The sequence below is a fragment of the Muscardinus avellanarius genome (assembly GCF_963383645.1).
Source record: "Muscardinus avellanarius genome assembly, chromosome: 10".
Classification (NCBI taxonomy): domain Eukaryota; kingdom Metazoa; phylum Chordata; class Mammalia; order Rodentia; family Gliridae; genus Muscardinus; species Muscardinus avellanarius.
The window spans coordinates 73,276,824-73,298,450 of NC_137796.1; the positions used below are offsets into that span (position 1 = coordinate 73,276,824).

General features: G+C 40.9%; 1 protein-coding gene across 1 annotated transcript in view; it reads left to right on the forward strand.

Annotated features, from left to right (window-relative positions):
- The window catches only part of SDK1 (sidekick cell adhesion molecule 1), a gene marked incomplete at both ends in the record, with an annotated part of 886,211 nt that overhangs the window by 502,618 nt on the left and 361,966 nt on the right, over window positions 1-21,627 (forward strand). Inside the window, one exon of the mRNA XM_080702238.1 lies at window positions 5,993-6,126. Within this exon, the coding sequence (XP_080558364.1) occupies window positions 5,993-6,126 (134 nt within the window). The remainder of the gene's footprint in view (window positions 1-5,992; window positions 6,127-21,627) is intronic.

The window sequence follows — 21,627 nt, forward strand, 5'->3', positions numbered from 1 at the left end:
ATTTTAGAAACCCCACCCTAAAACTCACCTCCATTTTCATCTATAAATAAGGGTTCACCTTCAATATGAAAGAATTGTATAGAGGTGAATTCATAAAATTCAATATAATTTATTTGGTACTGGGGATTAAACCCAGGGACTCCTACCTCTGAGATGTACTCCCAGCCCTTTTTATTTTTTACTTTTTACTTAGGCTGGCTTCGAACATACATGATCCTCCTGTCTCAGCCTCCCAAGTATTTGGATTACAAGTGTGAGCCACCATGCCTGGCCTTATAGTTTGTCTTTCTTCCTTCCTTCCTTCCTTCCTTTTTTTTTTAACAGTGTCTCACTAAGTTGCCGAGGGCCTTATCAAGTTGCTTAGGTTAGCCTTAAACCTGTGATCCTCCTGTCTCAGCCTCCCAAGTGCTAGAATTATAGTTGTGCACCATTGCACCCAACTTCATTCTGTTTTTTCCATATATTTTCAATTAACTGCACCTGCTGTAGAAGAGAACCTCTGCACAGAAACATTGTGATTTGTAAGACCAGCATGGGACACAGTGTTAACTATCTGGTGGGGGACTTCTCTGTCCCTAGTCTCCTTTCTCTCTGGGCACCTCATTGTATCCATCACTGAAAAACCAGAGCTCTCAAATTTAGTAGCTGCCTTTCTCCTCAAAGCCTGCATTGCTGTGTACAATGCCAGTAGACGGTTCTCTCTTACCTGGATTTCTGGTGACGTGTTCTGATTCATGTGTTCTGCTAGTGAACACAATTCAACTCGACACTTCTGCTGGTTTGAAATGCTGAGGAATAGGTTTCCCAAATTCTTTCCACATTTGCCTTTAAAACGTTCTTCCTACACCCAGAGCCGATGGTCCGCAGTATGCATTTACCTCCTGACTCAGTAAACATGTCACTCTGGTGCCTTAACATTTATCCAGTACCCAGGGACTCATAATTGCCCAAACTACTTGGAAGCAATTTTAGTTCTTGTAATTATACAGCTAAGGCAAGTTCATCAATTCCAAAGTAGTCTGCCTTGAACTTGCTGTTAAACTGTAGGACTTGAGATCCAGATTAACACCACAACACTGAGCCTGAGGACCAGCCCATTAAAAAGCTGTTTCATTAAAATTTCAAACATTTTAGTTTTTAAAGGGCCTGAAAATGACTGTTCTGTATTTTCCTGCACTCTGATTTTTGTTTTATGTTCTTGAATATCAATTGAAACTAATCAAATGCTACTTTAACATTTGTAATAGTAAAAATACTGACTCAGATTATGTTTTTATATTTTATGGGCTAAGTTCGTACTTTTCTGGACACTTCTGAAGTTTCACCATAATAATGTCTATATTACCGTCCTACTTTGTATTAAAAGTGTCAAAGATCAAAATACTTTTTGGTGTCCAAAAATGATTTATCTTTTCATAGAAGCCAAAGGATGTTTTGGTTACCTTGCTGGTTTTGAAACACATCATGAAAACACTTTTGGATACCTCCTGGAACTCCTTCCACTGATCCACAAAAGCACTCCTAAGGGAAGGATCTTAAAATGCTTCCTGTCACTTCTCACAGCTTATAAATAACCCTGTGTAAGCTCTATGGGATACCGTGTGTTCTTGGTTCGTATTAATTTTCCTTGTACTCTCACCCAGGACTGAGGACCCCAAATACTGTTGGGCAGACTGGGGACCCAAACAGTTCACTGAATAGAATACAGGTTTTGTCTCTGTTCCCATGAATATGCACTCTTATTTCTCCTTCCTGATCTTCAGACACCTACAAAGTACCAGTGGTCTGCTTTCACCAACCATAAATCCTGTGCTTCTATGATCAGCATCACATCCCAGAAAACAGATGATCTGTTACATCATAGGGAATGTGATGTCCCCTAGATATTGGGGCAGGAAACTCTATTCTGTATATATTCTCTATTCCAGCTCTTTTACCACATGCCCCAGGGGTGGGTCTAGACATCTATTTGTGGGGCTGTTTTTTTCCAAGGGAGTTTTTGATCAAGGTGATGGCCAAAGACCCAAGGTAGTGCCTCTCTGCCTCAGATTTCTTCCCTTTCGGATATAGAGAGTTATATGGCTAAGTACCTCATGAGTGTGTTGAAATCCAGTGAAGTATGGCCAGAAACACTTCAGAAGTGCCATTGGAAATGGTCATCCTCTAAAGAACCCCAGCATTGCCTTTACTGCTGAATATCAGCTATTAAGGAAAAGAGACTGGTTTTCCTATTGTGAAAACCCTTTCTGTGGTCATAGTTGTTACCTAAGTGATCTAGTGATCTTTTAACTTTTTTTTTTTTCATTTTTATGGTACTGTCCCCGAACCTAGGGACATTCTACCTTTGAGCTACACCCATATCCCTTTTTAAATTTTTCATTTTGAAACAGGGTTTTGCTAAGTTTCTGAGGCTGCTCTCAAACCTCCCTCAGTCCCCCAAGTACTAAGATTACAGGTGTGCACCACCCTGCCTCTCTCTAATGTATTCTTTCATGAACCCAGCATTCTAGTTTAGTTTCATGAGCTATAGTTCATCTTGCCCATATTGGACTGAGATTTTTTTTCCTATTATTTTTATGACTAACCCATGGAATTAGAAGTAAGAATTATGAGGTTTCATTTTTAAATGTAGAATTAAGATGGAGAAATACTAAGGAAATAATTTTATATAAAACCATACATGTATTTATTTTAATAAAGTAAAAGGAAAATCTCTCTGGATGAATACTATAATTTTCCTGTGAAGTCAATGTAAGTTTTAAATGAGTTCTCTGGAATTATGTTATAATAAAGCTGAGTGGTTCATATTATGGGCAAAGTATTAAATTTTGCTACCATAATTACTTAGCATGCCCTTCCATTCCTTTAGAATATTGTTCTTCTGATAACAAAAGTGATACTTGTTTATTGTGAAGAGGTTGGAAAGTATTTTAAAATACAAAATTTTAAAGGAAATAACTTGCCATTCAGAGACTAACCATGGTTATATAATATACATCTACAAAAAGTCATACAGCCAGGTGTGGTGGTACATGCCTATAATCCTAGTACTTGGGAGGCTGAGACAGGATTACAGATTTAAGGCCAGGCCATGAGAACTTAATGAGACCCTATTTCAAAAAGGGCAGGCCGGGCGTGGTGGCGTATGCTTGTAATCCCCGCGCTTGGGAGGCAGAGACAGGAGGATCGCGCAGGTTCGAAGCCAGCCGCACGCGCGCTGGCTTAGGAGACCCTGTTTCCAAAGAAAAATGTAAAAATAGGTCTGGGAGTGTAGCTCGGAGGTAGAAGGGCTTCCAGGAACCCCAGTACCACCAAAAAAAAAAAAAAAAGAAAGGGGCTGGAGTATAGCTCAGAGGTAAAATGCCCCTAGTTTCAACCCCCAATACCACAAACAAAATAAAATGAAAGCCATACATGGGATTGTGTTCTCTATGCAGAGAACACAAACCTTTTTAGTCCCATTTGCATGCTCTTGTATATGCTCTTTGAGTCTGTATCAGCACTTTGTTGACGTTTATTAACTGACAAACAAGCTTTACCATGACCAAAGCGTATTCACTTATGAAATAGGCTGTGGGCTGGTCGGCTTGTGGGCTCTACCAGGCATCAGGGACCCAGGAGCTTCCATTCTCTTTCTCCTACCACCAACACTGTCAGCTCCGCATTAAAGTTGGACCACCTCATCCCCATCAGAGCCATAAAATCACTACCATGACCACTGGGGACAGAGTGACCATGACCCCAACCTGGCACTGCGACCGGGTAACCTGCTTATACTGTGGGCTGCCGGCAGCAGCTTGGTGGCCACAGCAAAGTTAGGCTCTGTTCAGCATGCCCTGTTAACACCACCACTGAAGAACAGCCTCTCTTCTTAAAGTGTCTTAGCCGTGATCAGGGTCAAAATTTACATGAATGTTTGTAGGTATTTTATTTGCATTTAAAAAATTAGTTTCTTTTATAGAAATCTTTGTTCAGGATTTGGATAGGAAAAAAGAGACGTTTTCTGGAGAATTGATTCTCATTTATCTAATAGTGTTCCAAGATTTAGTGTTTTTGTAGTGTCTTTGTTTAACAACAGATAATTTTTTTCCTGAATAGTGACTTTAAAAAGAATAGAAATTAAAAGCTAAAAGAAAAAAGAGCTGAAAAATAAAATCTCAAATAGATGTATAACAATGCTTTTATTCTTTATGTATTTTAAATTTTTCAATACTCCTGAAACAATGTAATAAATAATATAGAGAAGTAATGGGCATTTTATAAGACTAATTCTGAGAAATAATAAGCATATTAGAAATTACTATGGTAAAAATCAGATGTTAAAGCAAAAGTCATATATTCAGTTTTAAAATTGTACTATTAAATGTATAACTTCATGTGTAGTAAATATTCATATTTAATTTTAGGTACCAGTGTAACATATACTAAAATAAAATGGAACAATTTCTATGGTTCTATAAAAGAAACTATAAAGGAATAATAAATAATTATAATAAAACTCTTTTTGAAATACTTTTATGGGACTAAAAATTGAAAACTTCCTAATAGGGAATTTTTCTTAAATGAGACATGAAATAAGATAGCCATAGAGACCTAAAGTGTAATATGTCCTGTGGGAATCCTGAGTGAGCAATCCTTCCTTAAGATAATTTCATACAATGTCTAAAAACCAATAGTTTTTTTTTAATCTCTCCAGAAGGTAACAGGAAAGAGAGATTGTTATTGCATTAAATTCTTCAAGAGAGATTACTTAGTTTCCACAATTATTGAATTCTACAAGGGCCATGAGTAAGATCTGAAAACAAGTAAGCAGGCCTTCCCTAGAGAGTAAGCATCCTGTCCTATGGGTGACAGTTCACTCTGGTGTCCCCTGTGTCTCTGGTGTTTGGGGAATAAGAGCAGAGACTACAGGACGTGTAGGTGCTAAGAACACATCTCACCCTTCATGCCCAATTCATGAGCCAGAGGACAATTTACTCGTTTGTACTTTGTATTTTTTAACAAATTTAACTTCCCATACTCACCTCTTTCACTAGAAAAAGGAATACAGAATCAGTCCTAGCAAGAGCAAAGAACACTGTGAGGCCTCCATTACAATGGAAATGTCCTTGCTGGCTCTCTTCTTTCTCAAAGCATGGTGCAGCAGGAGTTGTTATATGGAGTCCTAATCTGCTTGTGAGGGGCCTGGTCCCCTCTGGCACTAAGTCACTGTAAGCCCTTGTTCTGCAGCTGTGGCTCAGAGGAAGGTGCGTGAATCGAGTGTCTCAAGTCCCTTTTGCTTTGTGATTGGGACCTTGGAGGAGGATTTGGTCATGATCAAGTAGACTGCTCATTTGTTTGTCAGCTCACTGTTTCTCCTGAGATTTGACATGGAGAGAGGTGTGTGTGGCCTGGAGTTCATAACGATGGGAGGATTGAAGTTGAAAGGTCAGCGCTGTGCCCATGCACAACACTCTACCTACCCACCAGTGCAAAAATAGATGTGCGAAGGCTCCAACGAGGGACCATGGAGGTGGAGAACATCACAACAGACTCGTTTGCCCTGGGTCATGGTTTTGGTGGTCCAGACTTCAGCTTGAAAGGGTTGTGACCATTGCATGATCAAGTAGCCCGACCTGAAAGAAAAGGGACAGCTTTCCTGGAGTTACTTCTACCTCATTTATAATGAGCCTCATTATAAATCCTCAGAGCAACCTCTGAGCTTTAACAATCTCTAGATAGACATGTTGCAAAACGTTGTCCTGTTACAGCCAAGGGTTGGTGCAGATATGGAGCACCTGGAATGCTCAGATACTTCCGGCAGCAGTGTACCAGCCAGACCAGAGAGGGCACCGTGGCCATGTTCCTAAAGTGTGATTATGTGCTGTTTTAGTCTTTCAGATCTTTTCACGAATTCTAGACATTGCTGTGTAATTGGCCTCATAAAATAATTTTATTTTACAAATAAATTTCCTGAAGTAGCTTTGACACTGTCTCTCCTTCTCTGAAACAGAGCCATCACCCTGGAGAATCAGCTGGTGATACTTGCGACGACAGCAGGTGACGCCGGGGCTTACTACGTGCAGGCTGTCAATGAGAGGAATGGTGAAAACAAGACCAGCCCCGTCACTCATTTGAGCATAGCAAGTGAGTTTTGAAATTCCAACCAGTAATTCCCAAAGAAATAAAATTAGGTTTTAATTAATAACTGCTGCCTGGTGGGACACTTTGCAATGAATCTTCTCTCTGGTCTAGTAGATACAGCTTAATATTTATTGATCCAATCTCAATACTTTGAAGGGCTTCAGAGCTGTTGTTTCCTTTGAACCGACTTGTAGGAAATGTGAATCTAACTGATATTTTTGAAACCAAGATCTTATTTGTTTTGCGTATTTAAAAATGCTTTGCTTTGGTATCTGTTGGTGCATATTATTTTGAACAATATCAAAAAAATCTCTTGACTTGTATGAATTTTATCCATAAGCTTTATTTTAGAATAGGCACAGGTTATGTTCCTTTGATCTAACAATAATATCCTTCAGGGGAAAAGTGCATGCGTGTGTGTGTGTGTGTGTGTGTGTGTGTGTGTGTGTGTGTTTTGTTAAAATTAGTGGTATTTAAGTATACTCAGTTGATCAGTTCTAAACCTGTTTTAACTAAAAATATTAATCATGATGAGAATACATACAAGTCACAGTTATATGTACAGTTATATAAGGGCATTTTAGTTTGAAGAAACTTTAAATATTTGGCCTTTGAAATTCTACCAGTAAAAGATAGTTGCTAGAGAAAAATTCCAAAAGCACAAACTCTGAACTATTCTAGTTTAAATGTGCATATCAGGATGCTTCTCATCAAATATTGACAGTGTGAAGTTTTATGGTCTGAAATGCAGTTATTATGCTGTTGAGAAAATTCAGTTGGGGAATAGTCATGCTAGATGGTGAATTTCAAATTGTTACGATCACGTCATCCAAGAGTGAATTATCTTGGTTTGGCTATGTAGTGGTGGATTTTTGTCTTCAAAAAAAAAAAAAAAAAATCTTGGAAGATTTCTCTCTTTGGGAAAGTTTGAAAGTGCATGGGACGGGATGGTAGTATTGCTTTCATACGATCCTTCCTGGGGGTGCATGTTTGTACCAAAGCTGGGTGCTGGGTCTGTGGATGAGTGCCTGCTCATGTGCCCACCACCTCCTGAAAAGTGATCTGTGAGGCTCTGTTGTGCGTCCATCCTGCCATGGGCTTCTGTTGTCCAAGGAATTAAGTCTTGCTCTCCAGACGGTAGGCTGGGCAGAGTTCAGGTTATGGAAGCTTTTTGATGTGTTAGAGAATTGTCTCCATCGATTTGGTGGGGAGCTCTCGCAAAAAACAGTGCAGGGTGCACTGCTATTTAAGTGATCACCTGAATCCGGAGTATGAGTATAATTCATCAAGATATTTTCCGTGGTGATGACAAGGGATGGAAATTGCATTATCAAGTAGATTGTGATTATTTTTAATGATCTCCAAGTTTTCCAACTAGAGCCATTTATTCTATTTAGCAAATCTGATTTAGCACTTGATTGTGATAGAAATAGGATAATAGTAGTCACGGACAGTAGAATTCTGGGTCAGAAACAAGGAAATTGGCCTTAGTCTGTTGGAAAATGGGAAACAAATAATTCCTACAAAAATTCTTGTACACTGGAGGCAAGCATCACAGAGTTATAGAATAGCTTGCACACAGTCATTCTCTGTAGCCAGTAGAAAATAAAACTAATACAACAAGCCTGCAAATTGCCATATGAATGCAACACTATGGCATTAGATAACTGGAATATGTAGATTTTTTCAATAATTTCAGTTACTGCCCCAACCAAAAAGTATATTGGAGGCTGCTCATAAATATTATAATTAACCAGCTTACGGTTTTGTTCTCTTGTGTATTTTTATCTTTTCATTGGCACCAGGCAAAGTGTGTAGAAGGTGAGATATAATGAGGTTGATGATCAGAAATTACTTTACATCTTAGGAGAAAAACTTGGCATTCTGTTACTTTAAATATTCTTTGTGCCTTATTGGGACCAGGTGCAACACGAGAAGGAAAGAGGTCAAGGAAAACTGCCTTATTTTAATTCTTAGGAGAGCCTCCGATGACATATTGGATTTCTCTAAATGTTAAACGGCGCCAATTACGCATTTCCCACTAAAACTTGTATTTTGAAAACCTCTAAAGATCAGAAGTCTTGGTAAATCTGCAGAACGCCCAGAATCCGGTGTTTGAATCTGTCTGTGTCTGGACCACGGCGCTGCTGTGAGCAGCGGGAGCTGCAGCGTAGGCCGCTGTGCCTACCCGCGCCCACGGCTGGGATTGTTGCAGGCCCCGGCACCCCTGGATTTATTACGAAATTAGATATTTAAAGGACCCTTTCACACTGGCAAGACATAGTGTGTCTGCAGCCTCAGACATTTTTTTAATCTGAGGTAGACTTTTGTGAAAACACCCAACAAGACTGATGAAATTTTTTTGAAAACTTGCCAGCCAGCGTTTCAGAAGAATCAAAAGATATTACAGCCAATTATCATTTAGTGAAGATAAATTTCTGATTAGTGTTGGGAGAATAAAGTAAGGGACCTTTGTGTAGGAACTACAGTCAGAGCAGTAGGGTTCTAGAGCTGAAATTCCTCCTGGTAGATTGCGGAGTGGTTAAAGTGGATTGTCATTAACAATACTTCTGGCTCCCCTCTGTCAGGGCCCACACAGCATGGGCGTGGGGTCCTGGCCAGGGGCTAGCCTTGTCTCTGAGCATCTCAACGAGAAGGGAAGGAATGCTCAGAATAACTGCATACCTAGGAGTTCAAAAACCATACCACCTTTCTAGTTGCTGAATATTTCGGCTATACTGGAAGCTTGTAGGAAGCAAGTGATAAAAAGAGTGTGGACAAAAATAAATAACATTTTAAAAGCATGCGTGTTGGAAGTGAAATGCAGTCCCCTAATGGCACCCCCTGCTGTTTTGTGCTGTTTCATAGATGGCGTTATTATGTCTCAACGCTTCCCCCCTGTGTATGTGGTTAAGAAGATAAATTGCAGTGTGGGTTGTGCGGGTATTCCTTTTGGGAAGGAGAGGGAGTCTCTGAACTCTCCACTCTGGCTGGTCTGGAAGCTTGCAGTCTTTGCAGGGACAGATTCCCTTTGAAGTCTTAATGTGACTTGAAGCCAGCAGATGTTAAGGACTTGGGGGCCTGCCCAAGCATCCTGCATGAATCTTTCATGGCTGGCTCCCGCAGCTCAGGTGCACACCAGAGAAAGAATGGGCTGAGCTCACCTGGGAGTAGACATTTCTATTCTGAGGTCAAACGCAGGCAGGCTTTATAAACCTGTCAGCCTGTTTTGGGCTCTCACTTGGAAGATTTTACATTAAGTTAACTTTTGTGGATCAGATCTTCCAAACTGAATTAATATGTGGATGGGAGTTTCTTCTTTAAAAAAAAAAAAAAAAAAGGCCTGTAGTTAGAAGATGAGACGAATTCTGCACAGTGATTAATCAATCATTGTTTAAGTGCCATTGTACATACCTTAGACACATCATCAGTTCTGATCCAATATTCAAAATGTCCAGTGTAATGAGATTCTCTACTAGGGATGAAGCTTAGATTAAAAAAGAAATGACTGCCTCTCTCTTTCCTGCTTTTTTCCCCTCTTTCATTTTAATGTCTCCTCTTCAAACAACATTTGCAGATAGGATATCATTTCAACTGATCCTCCTTCGGGCTGACAAACCCTTGCTTTTAATTCTGGAGACCACTTAACATTCTTTTGTCCTCTATAATGCTAATTTAACTGCAGACCTCACGTGTGGTTAGTAGTTGAAAGTGGATTCCTGAGAATAATGTCTTTGCACAGTCATTGCAGGGGACTGCCCTCCAAAACATGGCTTCTGTGCGCCCAGATAAAATTCTATCTTATTTTCCTTACACCTTTAACATTAAAGAGAGAGAAGGGGCCGGGCATAATCCTTTTTTTTTTTTTTTTTTTAACATGGACTCTGACTCTGACAGAAGCTGGATTCCTAAAGCAATGGGGACAGTTTGAAATAGTCTTACTCAAAATCAGTCTAGGAACAGGACCCTCATCTCAGAGGTTGCATGATATTTTTACTGCCAAAATTTCCAGAAACATGCCGGGCGCACGCTTGTAATCCCAGCTGAGACAAGAGGATCGCACAGGTTCAAAGCCAGCCTCAGCTACTTAGTGAGGCTTTTGCAACTTAGTAAGACTCTTTCCAAATAAAGTTTTAAATAGGTCTGGAAGTATAGCCCAGAGGTAGAAAAGCCCCTGGGTTTCACACCCCGCGCCCCAGTACCACACACAAAAAAAGAATTTCTAGAAACATGAACAGGGAAGTATATTTCATAGCAAAGTTTAATCATTAAGTCATGCATTGGACCTGCTAAGTGGAGTATGTGAGGATGCACAAGGCATGGGCTGGTCCTGTCTCCTGGAACCGCTGGTGGTCAGAACCAGGCCCAGGCTCCAGACTCCAGAGTGCTCTTAAAGACACCGTCAGGAGATGAGCCCTGGGCATTGACCCCGAATGTAGAAATACTTAGTTATTTATAAGTGACAAGCACTAACTATCATATAAAAGAGAGAGAGGTGAAGTGAACAGTGTTTTAAGTATCTTGCTCATCATGAAAATTTCATCTTATCTTTAGTTGGTGATTCATGAGATAACATACACTTAGTGAATGGAAATTTTGATTTTACTTGTTCATCCTGATAACATTGGGTTTTTCACCACATTCCTATTGTTACAGTGTGGGATGATATGGTTTTGGGGAAACTGTCCCCGAGGATCCCCATTAGGGCCCTAGACACAATTTCCCTCAGAACACAAAAAAACCCAAAACAGAAAAACCATGGGTTCTTGTCCTGAGCTAAGGGTCAATACACATTAGCCCGAACTCTTGCTGAGAATTTAAAGAGGTTTATTAAAAAGATAGCAATACAGAAGACAGTTAAAGCCCCATGCCATTCAGAAATGGCACGGAGTGGGGGGGATTCGAGCGAATTCACCAAAGGACCACACGTGGATCCAGCTTTTTTATACACATGGCCTCCATCTTGTTCACGTAATTCTGATGTAGTCCCCTGTTTCCCTGCCAAGGTGGAGCCCAGGTGTCCTTTCCACCTAGGTCTCTTTTCACGAAGGTCATGATCAAAGGTCAGGTCGACCCCCTCCTCCTATCTTAGCTAGATTATCTAATCATGTAGATCTGTCTTTAGACAGAGAAAGTCCTAGTTCTCCCCTCTCCTACCGACTTGCTAATTACTTTTAGCTAAGTCAATCTAAGTTTCAGTAGCTGTTTGCTTCCTGACCGAAGCCAAGCCTTTCTCTCTCCAGGTCTGCCATTTTGACACAATTATTTCTGAAATATATCTATTAATAATCAGAGCTTTCTCAAATCTCCCTAAGCCATTCCCAATACTGGTACACCTATGACGTGTGGTTGCAGAAAACAGTGCTTTCTGGCGATGTCACTCATCCCAGCAACACAAGGGTCAGCACTGCCATTTGCAGTCACTTGTCTGTGCTGGCATCTCGAGCAACTCACATCTTGCTTTATATCCAGGAATCTACTCCACAAGACTTAGTTTAGTTCACACTAAATATACAAGTACAAAAATCCACTTCTCCTGGAAAAAGTGGAACCAGAGCCCAGTGGAACATTCTGAAGGCAGACGTGTGTGGGAGCGTCCCGTGCACTTCCTGATAAGTGAGAATTTCCAGATCTACCCTTGGGAGAGCATGCGCACAGAGTATGACATGGGGCTGCCCAACTAAAGAGGCCTGATCTGTGTGATAAATAACATTTTAGTCTTTTTCTTGTTCTTCACTTCACTTATAACATAAATTGAAATGCTAGTTCTAATATTTAGTTTCTGACCCCAGATGTATGTACGTAGGTATGGATTGGTGAGTGAGGTTACAATATGAGGGCAGCTCAACAAGGTGACTCTCAACAGGACTCCAGTAACAACAAAGAAGACCGCAAGTGATTAAAGGCATGAAACTAGTAGCAGAGGGTGGGGGCACACATCTGTAATCCTGGAACTTGGGAGGCTAAGGCAGGAAGATCACAGGTTTGAGCCCAACCTCAGCAACTTAGACCCTGTTTCAAAAAAAAAAAAATAGTAAGTTAGGGCTGGAGGTGTAACTCAGATGTCCTTAGATAGATGATGATGATGAAGATAGATAGATAGATAGATAGATAGATAGATAGATAGATAGATAAGGGCTGGGACTCTAGTCAACTGGGAAGTGAATCATTTTGTCAACAGAGTCTTTTTAGTTCTTTGCTGTCTACAGACTGACGCATTGTCAGCTGACATTTCCTTACAAATATTTTTGATGATGTTTAACTGGGATGGCGGTCCCTTGTTCTCAGGACAGGGATGCACTTTCATCTCCTTTGCAGTTTGGGGGCCGTGTGAGTGGAACGTGTGTTGCTTTCAGTCGTGCTCCTTTCAAGCTGTTCCCTGTGGGGACAACTGAGGACAGGCCACATATCAAGATGGAAGCAGCCCAGGTAATAAATCAGCCCTGGGGGGTCATTCCAGCAGAACTGGCTTTGAGGAGTAAGGAACAGTGCTTTGTGGGCTAAGCACCGAGACTTCAGTTTTGCTTGTTGATGGGACAAAGACTGTCCTAACTGGTAAATAAGTGAGTGACTTTTGGTTTAAAGTCAGTAGTCTAAAGAATGAAGAGACTCTCCAGCAAAATTCCTTCCATTCTCATCTCCAGCTTTAAATGAACAAAATTTCACAGCACTGCATCTGTAATAAAATAAAAGTGGGTTAGAATTAGGGTGGGTTGAACTTCACTATCCATCTCATTGAGAGGCACAGGTTTAGGTTTCTTTTTAAATATACAAACTATTCATCAAAATTTATAGTCCAGTTTTTGATTGAAAGCCAATGATAACTGAAATAATAACTCAGTGTAAGAGTTGTTTTATTTGTTTGTTTTTTCCTCCAGAGCCATATGGTCCCCGAGTAAATTTGTTATGTACTTACATTTTTTTCAGAGGCTATGATAAGGTATGCATACTTTTAGTCAGCAAACATAATAAATTTGAGTAAAACTGTGGGAGGGGAAGGATAGAAATATAAGTTTAAGAAAGAAAATAAATAATGTAAAATTTCTTATTCTTCAGAACTAGAGCATGTTCATGTATTTTTTAAGTGGAGGACGATGTGTATCAAATCTTTAGACCTGTCCTGGCAAATATTTAGATTCCTTTGAATATGTAGGAAAGAGTGTAGCAGTAGTTTTATTTTATTAAAATATATCAGAGTATTTAAATAGACCGAAAACTATATTATTTGAAACCCTTCAGATTTATAATGAAAAATTTTAGATGTCACCCTAAAGTGTGGGAAAGATGCATAGTTTTACAAATTATTTCAGATGATCTAGCAGCAAAAACCATTGCAAGCTTTATGCAGAATCAGTGAGAATTTCTAAGAGTGCTATTACCTGATTCTCCCAGGGACACTAGCATTCCTTGATCACCAGATATATGTGTTCATGTGTATTTTCCTTCCTCAATTCCCCAACAGCAATTTCCCAAATCCCTTCTCTGGAGTCAAGGATCAGCTCTGCTTCAGAGCCAGCCATGCTGAGGCTCTGAGGGCTGAGGTTATTGACACAGTCACCAGAGTGGTGAGGACTCCAGCCAAGGGGAGCATGACCCCCAGACCTGTGATTTCCCATAAAAGAGAAGCAGATGTCCTCTGAAGGCTGGGTGTTTTCTTGGTGTCACAGCACATATGTGAGGGAAGCCCAAGGAGAAGGCAAAACGTGGGGTTCTTGTGCTCACCAGCCAGCCCCCTCCTGTCACAGATTCTCTGAGAGCTCCACCATGCACCAGCCCTCGAGGAGCCTGGCTGTTTTACACAGTATGAGGGACTTCTGTTCTGATGCCCAAACCACTCCCAGTGAGCATCCAGTCTCAGTGACAGCAGTGTGCTGGCCACGCACTTGCAGCTTTGAGGCCAGCACCACGCACTTTGGGACAGAGACATTTGGCTTAGGAGTGTCATAGGAGATGACTGGAGTCAGTGCTTGCTAACAAGGCATCAAAACAGTAAACTACAATTTAAATGACACGGTGGCTATTTTATTATCCTGGACTTGGCACTAAGCACCACATAGAATATAAAGCAAGACAGGATCTGCCATGCTGGATTTACACAACTGCTGTGTACAATCACACTCCCCGATTCCCAGTTATTAGCACTGAACTGTTGTGTAGATTTTGCACAGAGAGTGAGGGAAGCACTGGGGAGAATTCATTAACCAAGCAGGACTGACCAGTTGGACTCAGTAAATGAACCATAAGTATTCATTTACTTTTCCCGATTATGGTTACGATGATTTAAGGGCACAGAGTATCATTCAGCAGTGATTTGCCTAATCAGATTTTTTTTTTATAAACTCCTCCACAAAGCTCAGCTTTAATAGTTCTTCCAAACCACCTTCCCTTCTGCCCTCTTGTTAAATGTACCAATTTAAATTATTACATGCAGATATTTAAGCGTGGGCATCCTCTAATTGTGGCAGTTTCAGGGCTGGAACTTGAAGTAGCCCTAATAATGTTTACCCTTGACTCTGGGATTTAATTTCTCAAACCTAGCCAACAGCCATGTGCCTGGATTCAGTTGGCCGGGAATTTAAGACAATTTCATCGTAGGCTCATCCCATGTGAACATTGTGTTTCAGAACTTATCCTGCCCCGAGAGGGACTCCACGTAATACTGTGCTCACACGCTCTCTTCCCAGCTCTGCAGACGGTGCAGGCATTGAAGTTCTAGCTCTGCTTTCCTGCCATAGTAACTGATAAGAAAAGGGATGTCGAGGGCACAAACAAGGGGGGTGGGAAATTGAATTTCCCTTGCAGTCATTCTATAAACTCTAACGTACAGCCATTACATGTCTTGTCTGGGGAATTCCTAAACAAAGTAATGGTTATTGGCTGAGATGAGATCACAGAAGTAGTTGTTAGTTGTAAATATAGTTTCCTTGAGAAAATTGTATTTACTTGGTAGTCGAATACAAATGATGATCCTGGTTAGTTCCCTGGTGTTTGGCTTTTAGTTACTCTCTGGGCTAAACAGTTCTGCTCAGATCTTCCCAGGATTATTATTTTTTTTTATTTTAGGAATGAGTTCAATATTTTAAAGATGCTAATTTAAAAACACTTCTTTGTTTTTTCATCCTTCAGGATTTTTGAGGTTTTCAAAATCCTGGCTGTTCGATTTGCTCAACTAAATTGTCTCTTCATATCTCATCTTTCAGAAAAACGAGGCTATATGCATTTCTGGTTTAGGGGCAGGGCCATGGAGAATGGAGCCAAACACTTTAACAGTAGCATGGTATTTGTGCCAAGAGTGTGCTCACTGTTCCTTACGTTAACCTCAGCTTCCATCTCCTAGTATGAATGGGAAGACATGATTTGGCCAAAAGCATAATGAAAACATGTCATAGTAGCAACAGCAGCCCCGTATGGGCCGTGTACTCTATGTTCACCGTGCAAATATTGTATTTCGTTTAAAACATTAATCCCATTTTAAAATTAAGAAACTATGAGATCATTATTGTCCCATTGCACAGATGAGGAAACATATCAGTGCAATTAGTTACCAACACAGGTAGGTGGCTTAGCTTTGAACTCTAAGGAGACTTTCCTGTTTTACTTACAGAGACTCTCTGTATTGCAGAATTGGTTTTGATTTTAAAAACCATGTTGGAACTTCTTCATCTGGCTGCTTGAGTGTATGCAGCTTGCCAGTGGTCACCCCGATCACAGTTCATTTCTACCTTTACCACTTAGTCATAATGTTTTATTACTGATCACTGTAAATGATGCTCTTTTGGCTCTTATAGAAGGCAATTACAGCAGGTAATTAAAATTGTAGATCTTTACAATGTGGTGGAGAATACTAAATCAAGCCTTGGGAAAATTAGGTAACATTATCTGTTACAGAGAGAGGCCACTTAGCAACTCTGAAGTCCATGACCAAAGCCAGTCAGTACTGGACTCCTCATTTTTCCAAGAACACTTTGTATCTGAGATGGAAAGAAGTGCAATTTATATCGGAAATAATAGGAGCCAGAAATTTATGTGAAGTTGTAGACTCTGTAGGTTCTAATTAGTGAGTTCTTAGCAATAGTCTCTGCCTGTGATTTTTGTTCCTCAAGGCATTTATTCCGCTGGTGCCCTCTCACCTTTTATCATCTTCAGGAATAATTGTTTGGTAAAAATCTGCTCCTGCTCTTCTGTGACTCCAAGTTCGGCAGGGCAGGTCATAGGAAGGGGCAAGAAACCCCATGGCCCCTGATTTGTCAGGGCAACTTGCGCTCTTGCCTAGGAGCATCTGGCAGGTGTCGCTTTTTAAGGGGGTTTCCAAAGACTTTTATTTTATGTAGTTTTATAGAACCATAAACATGCAAGGTGGGAATTTACTGTTTCACCTCAGTTATAAGTCTGAGATGAGGAGTCCGAAGGCTGTAATGGTTGGTGACTTCCCCAGGGAGCGAGACACAGATAGGAAAGCAGAATCATAAAGCTCCAACTTGAGAGCGTGCCTCTCTTCCCACTGTGGTCCCCGCCCTGTGCTGAAGGAATGGGAGCTGGAGAAGCAGCCAGCGAGGAGAGCCCCTCCCGGCCCCACAGATGCTTGGTTTTGACCTAGGAGTAGTTAGCGAGGAGGCTCCCACCCACGCCACCCCATCTCTCCTCTTGAGAGAGTGTTACAATCTGTGTCCTGGACAGCATGTCACTGTGCTTTTCTTAATTTGGGGAGGGCTGGATTTCATATGGAGAGGTCTCCAGCACAAATGTGCTCCAGAATCTAGAGCTCTCCCTTCCTGCTCATCCTCATTAGCCAGAGTGATCTTAGGTATAGACGCCATATGCACAAGTTAACCTTTAGTCCTTAGTTCATTTCAGAAAGTGTTAGTGGTTTTACACTTCCGTACTCAGGAAACTTCTCTGCTAAAGAAATGGCCTCGAGCAAAACGTAGGTGCCAATGGCACCATGGTGGAGGAGTACAAAGTGAGCAGGCAGTGCTCCATGCTCCATCTTTCATTTCCTCGGGCCTTTTAGTTAGTCATTTTTTAAAATTATGACAGTAAGCATGTTGTGTGTGTGTGTGTGTGTGTGTGTGTGTGTGTGTGTGTGTGTAACCCAGGGCATTCTACCTCCGAGCTATACCCCAGCCCTACTTTTTATTCTTTATTTTGAAACAGGGTCTCCCTGAGTTGTGGAGGGCCTCACTAAGTAGCTGAGGGTGGCTTCGAACCTGCGATCCTACTCTCTCAGCCTCCGGAATGCTGGGATTACAAGCTTGCACCACCACGCCCCCAGCAGTAAGAATGTTCTTGTTAACAATCTAGGAAGCTGTTCTCCTTACTCCAATCCTGTACCAGCATTAGGATCAGCAGGATCATGTCCACGACCATCGCCTGTACCTGTAGTACTGATGTGAAGTCTGTGTGTCTGACACCGAGGAAGCTCGGTGGAGACGTGTGGGTCTCGCCTTCCTGGTCCCCCTTTGTGCCAGGCGAGGCCGACTCATGAGCACACAGGAAGAATGCTGTGCCTCCAGTGCCAGATGCAGTGGAGTTTTGCAGAGAATGGCTGGAAGCATGGATGAGGGAGCCATCAATTCTGCTTCTGAGGCAGGAAAAGCTTTGTTAGCAGAACTCTTTTTTCTTTTTTACTTTTATTAATGCATTGTAATTATACATCATGGTGAGGAACTCTTTAAAAATCTTTTGTTTTATGAGGAGATGTACCACCAGTGAGGCGATTAAGAAAAGGGCATTCAGGAGAACAGTGCTCCATGTGACTGGGGACTGCTGCGCTCCTGTCCTGTCACTCATGTCCCTTGTCCCAAGACCCTACCTCTCACCCAGCCTCATTCAAAGAACCTGCCTTCCTCGTCCTATCAAAGCTACGTTTTAAAATAATTTTTGTCAGTACGTTATAATTGTACATGATAGTGAAATTCATAGTGATTCATTAACATATGCACCTACCATTATTTGGACTGTTTCCTTCCCCACATCTTCCCTTTCCCTCCCTTACATACCTGTGCATGATAGAGGTTCATAGTGATGCATCCATATATGCACATAGCCTATCAGCATAGAGAATGAGGATCCTCAAAAGACTAGGAATGAGACCACTGTATAGCCCAGTCGGACCACTCTTTTTTTTTAAGTTTTTATTGATGCACTGTAGTCATACTTCTTTTTTTTTTTTTTTTTTTTTTTTTTTGCGGGTCTGGGGATGGAGCCCAGGGGCATTTGACCTCCAAGCTACTCCCCCTGCCCTATTTTTTATTCTTTATTTTGAAACAGGGTCTCACTAAGTTGCAGAGGGCCTCACTAAGTAGCTGAGGCTGCCCACGAACTGCGATCCTCCGGTCTCAGCCTCCCAAATCCTGGGATTACAAGCGTGCGCCACCACGCCCGGTTTGTAGTCACACTTCTTAATGGGGTACAAGATGGTGGAAGCATACATGCACACATCACCCAATTAGCCCTTGCCCAATTCCTCCCCATTTCCTCCCCCTCCCTCCTTCTCATGTTTAAATATCTTTCTATAAGAACTAAAGAAATACTCTAGTGATACATGCACACCCATGTTGACAACAGCATAATTCACAGTAGCTGAGATATGGGACCAAACTTTATGTCCATCAACATATGAATGGATAAAGAAAACCCGGTATATACGTAGCAAAGAGTCTTTACTGTGTGGCCTTGGTCTCCCACCAGAACCTGCTTTCAGGAGGGTGGGGGTCTTGAGTGCATCTGGAAGAGTGTGTAACACATAATGACTCATTAATACTTGTGTATTAATGAAAGCTCTGTTGCAGTGAGCCATTTCTGACCCTCCCTTTCTCAGCTCTGTCCTGGGTCCCTTCTCACTGGCTTTGCTCTTGTTCTTCCTCCAGCTCCCTTATCTCACAGGTAAAGAGCCTTTGTTGTTTAGTCTTTGGGGGCAATGTGTCTTTCCTCTTTCTGCCTCCCTCTTCCCCCACCCCCACTGCCTTGAAGAACTCATGCCTTCTTATGGCTTTAAGCTTCACTTTGATCCAATGTTTTCTCCAGACCTGAATGCCAGTCTGGACACCCAACTCTGTTAAGTGATCCTAAGTCTGCTCTACTCTAAAATACTTCATCGTAGACGTTTTAAGGGCATCAGTTTGCACATAACTGACTTATATACATACCCTCTCCCAGGCTGATCCTCCGAGAGGGTCTGAGATGGAGGAGTAGGTTCTTCTCTTTCATTCCTTTGCACAGTTGCTTCTGTCTCACCTTCTCAAGAAAAGCACTCTTCCTACCAAATTTTATTTTCCTTGGTACGTTGCTCTGGACTGTAAGGTCTTTTACCAGCCAGAAAAGAGATAATTTCAAATACTGAAGTCAGTGTTGAGAAGGTGAAGGACTTTACTAAGTGGGTAAGAAATCTCCTGACAAGTTAGGTAGCTTACAATTCTTAGCTTTCAACAAAATTGAAGGAGGATCTAATCAAGTTGTCAGCCAATAGATCATTAAAAATAATGTTTCTGATAAATTACTATGTGATTTTGGGCACAGCAATCCAAATGATGTCAAGGAATCATATGAAATTATTATAACAAAACTCCTTTCATTCCCATCTATTTATTTATGAGAAGTTTTCTCAGTGCCTACATTTATAAAAACAAAAAATGGGAATAAAATTGATGGTGAATGCTTTTTAATTTTATCTAGAAGCAATATTTATCCATGAATACATGAACTAATTAAAAAAAGAACAGTCCCATTCATCTCATTAAGAGATGCATTTCTAGTAGATTTTACTTTTCATATTTAATAATTATTTGTCAAAACTTCTCATCATCTATGCTAGTTTGATTGTTAGTAATAATTATAATAGATAACAAACTCAGCAATCTTTTAACATTTAGAATTTTAGGATCAGAAATTTGTAAAAATTATTGAAATATCCTTTTTGTATGGAGAGGCGTGGCTCAGTGATAAATAAAAGATGTTCAAGCATAATAGATATACAGTAAACAAAATTCTATGCATGGATTGAAGAAGCAAAAGGAATTATGTAAAATTTGCAATGTTAAAAAGGAATTTTTGCCAGGCATGGTGGCACATGCTTATAATCCCAGTACTTGGAAGCATGAGACAGGAGCATCCCAGGTTCACAGCTAGCCTCAGTAATTAACTAATTTATTTATTTATTTATTTATTTTTGGTGGTGCTGGGTTTCCTGGAAGCCCTTCTACCTCCAAGCTACACTCCCAGACCTATTTTATACTTTTTTATATTTGGAAACAGGGTCTCTTAAGCCAGCCCAGCTGGCTTCGAACCTGCGTGATCCTCCTGTCTCCGCCTCCCAAGCGCAGGGATTACAAGCGTGCACCACCACGCCCGGCCCTAGCCTCAGTAATTTAGTGAGGCCCTCTACAACATGGTGAGACTCTCTTTCAAAATAAAAAATAAAATAGGGATGAGAGTATAGCTCAGAAGTAGAATGCCCCAGGATTCCATCCCTAGTGCCACAAAAATAAAGGGGAAATTTTTAGACAGGCTGGGTACCCTCACCTGTAATCCTAGTACTTGGCAAGTTAGGCAGGGGGATCACAGATTTGAGGCCAGCCTCAGCAACACAGTTGGATTTTGTTTCAAAATAAAAATATGGCTGGGTACTCAGAGGTAGAATGCCTCTGTGTTTAACCTTCAGTAGCAAAGAGTGTTTGTTTATTTCTTTGTTTGTTTGGGTTTTTTGGTGGATGATAGTATGTATCAAATAACAGTGGTTTTTAGGTGCCATTGGGTACATATAAAATAGTGATTTAAAGTTTTATTTACATCTGGGTATGGAGACAAACGCCTGTATCTGGGGAAGCTGAGATAGGAGACTTACAGATTTAGGGACAGCCTCAGCAACAGGGAAGACCCTGTTTCAAAACAAAAAAGTAAAAAATAAAAAGGGCCGGGGGTGTAGCTTGGAAGTAGACTACTCCTAAGTTCAATCCCCAGCACCACAAAATAAATAAAAATAAATACGTACACACACACACACACATATATATATATATATATATATATATATATATATATATATACATACATATATACATATTTACAATACACTGGAAATTAAACACTTAAATATGTGAGAGTAGTAGTTCTTTTTTTTCCCCAAAAAATTTATTTATGGAGTATCTTGGCAAAAATTTGAAGGCCATGTTCTGTGAAAGTGGTAAAAGAGGCATGTGCTCAGTTTGGAATTAGCTTTGAAACAGGGCAAGGGAGGAGGGCTGAGGGAGGGAATCCAGCAGAGCTGGCCCGGGCGGCAGGGCGCTGGAAGACCAAAGAGAGGCAAACCACGCCACAGCCGGCAACGCGCTGGGCCAGCATTCTTAATAATCACCATCAAGGAAGAACAAAAGTAACAAAATAGAAGAACCTTTTAAATGTATAGCATCATTTCTTAACTCTTGATCTCATGAGAGTCACCAGGGATTGGTGGGGGGCTCTTTTGTCCCCCGGTGTTTTTGATATGCAGCCAAGATGGCAAATCAT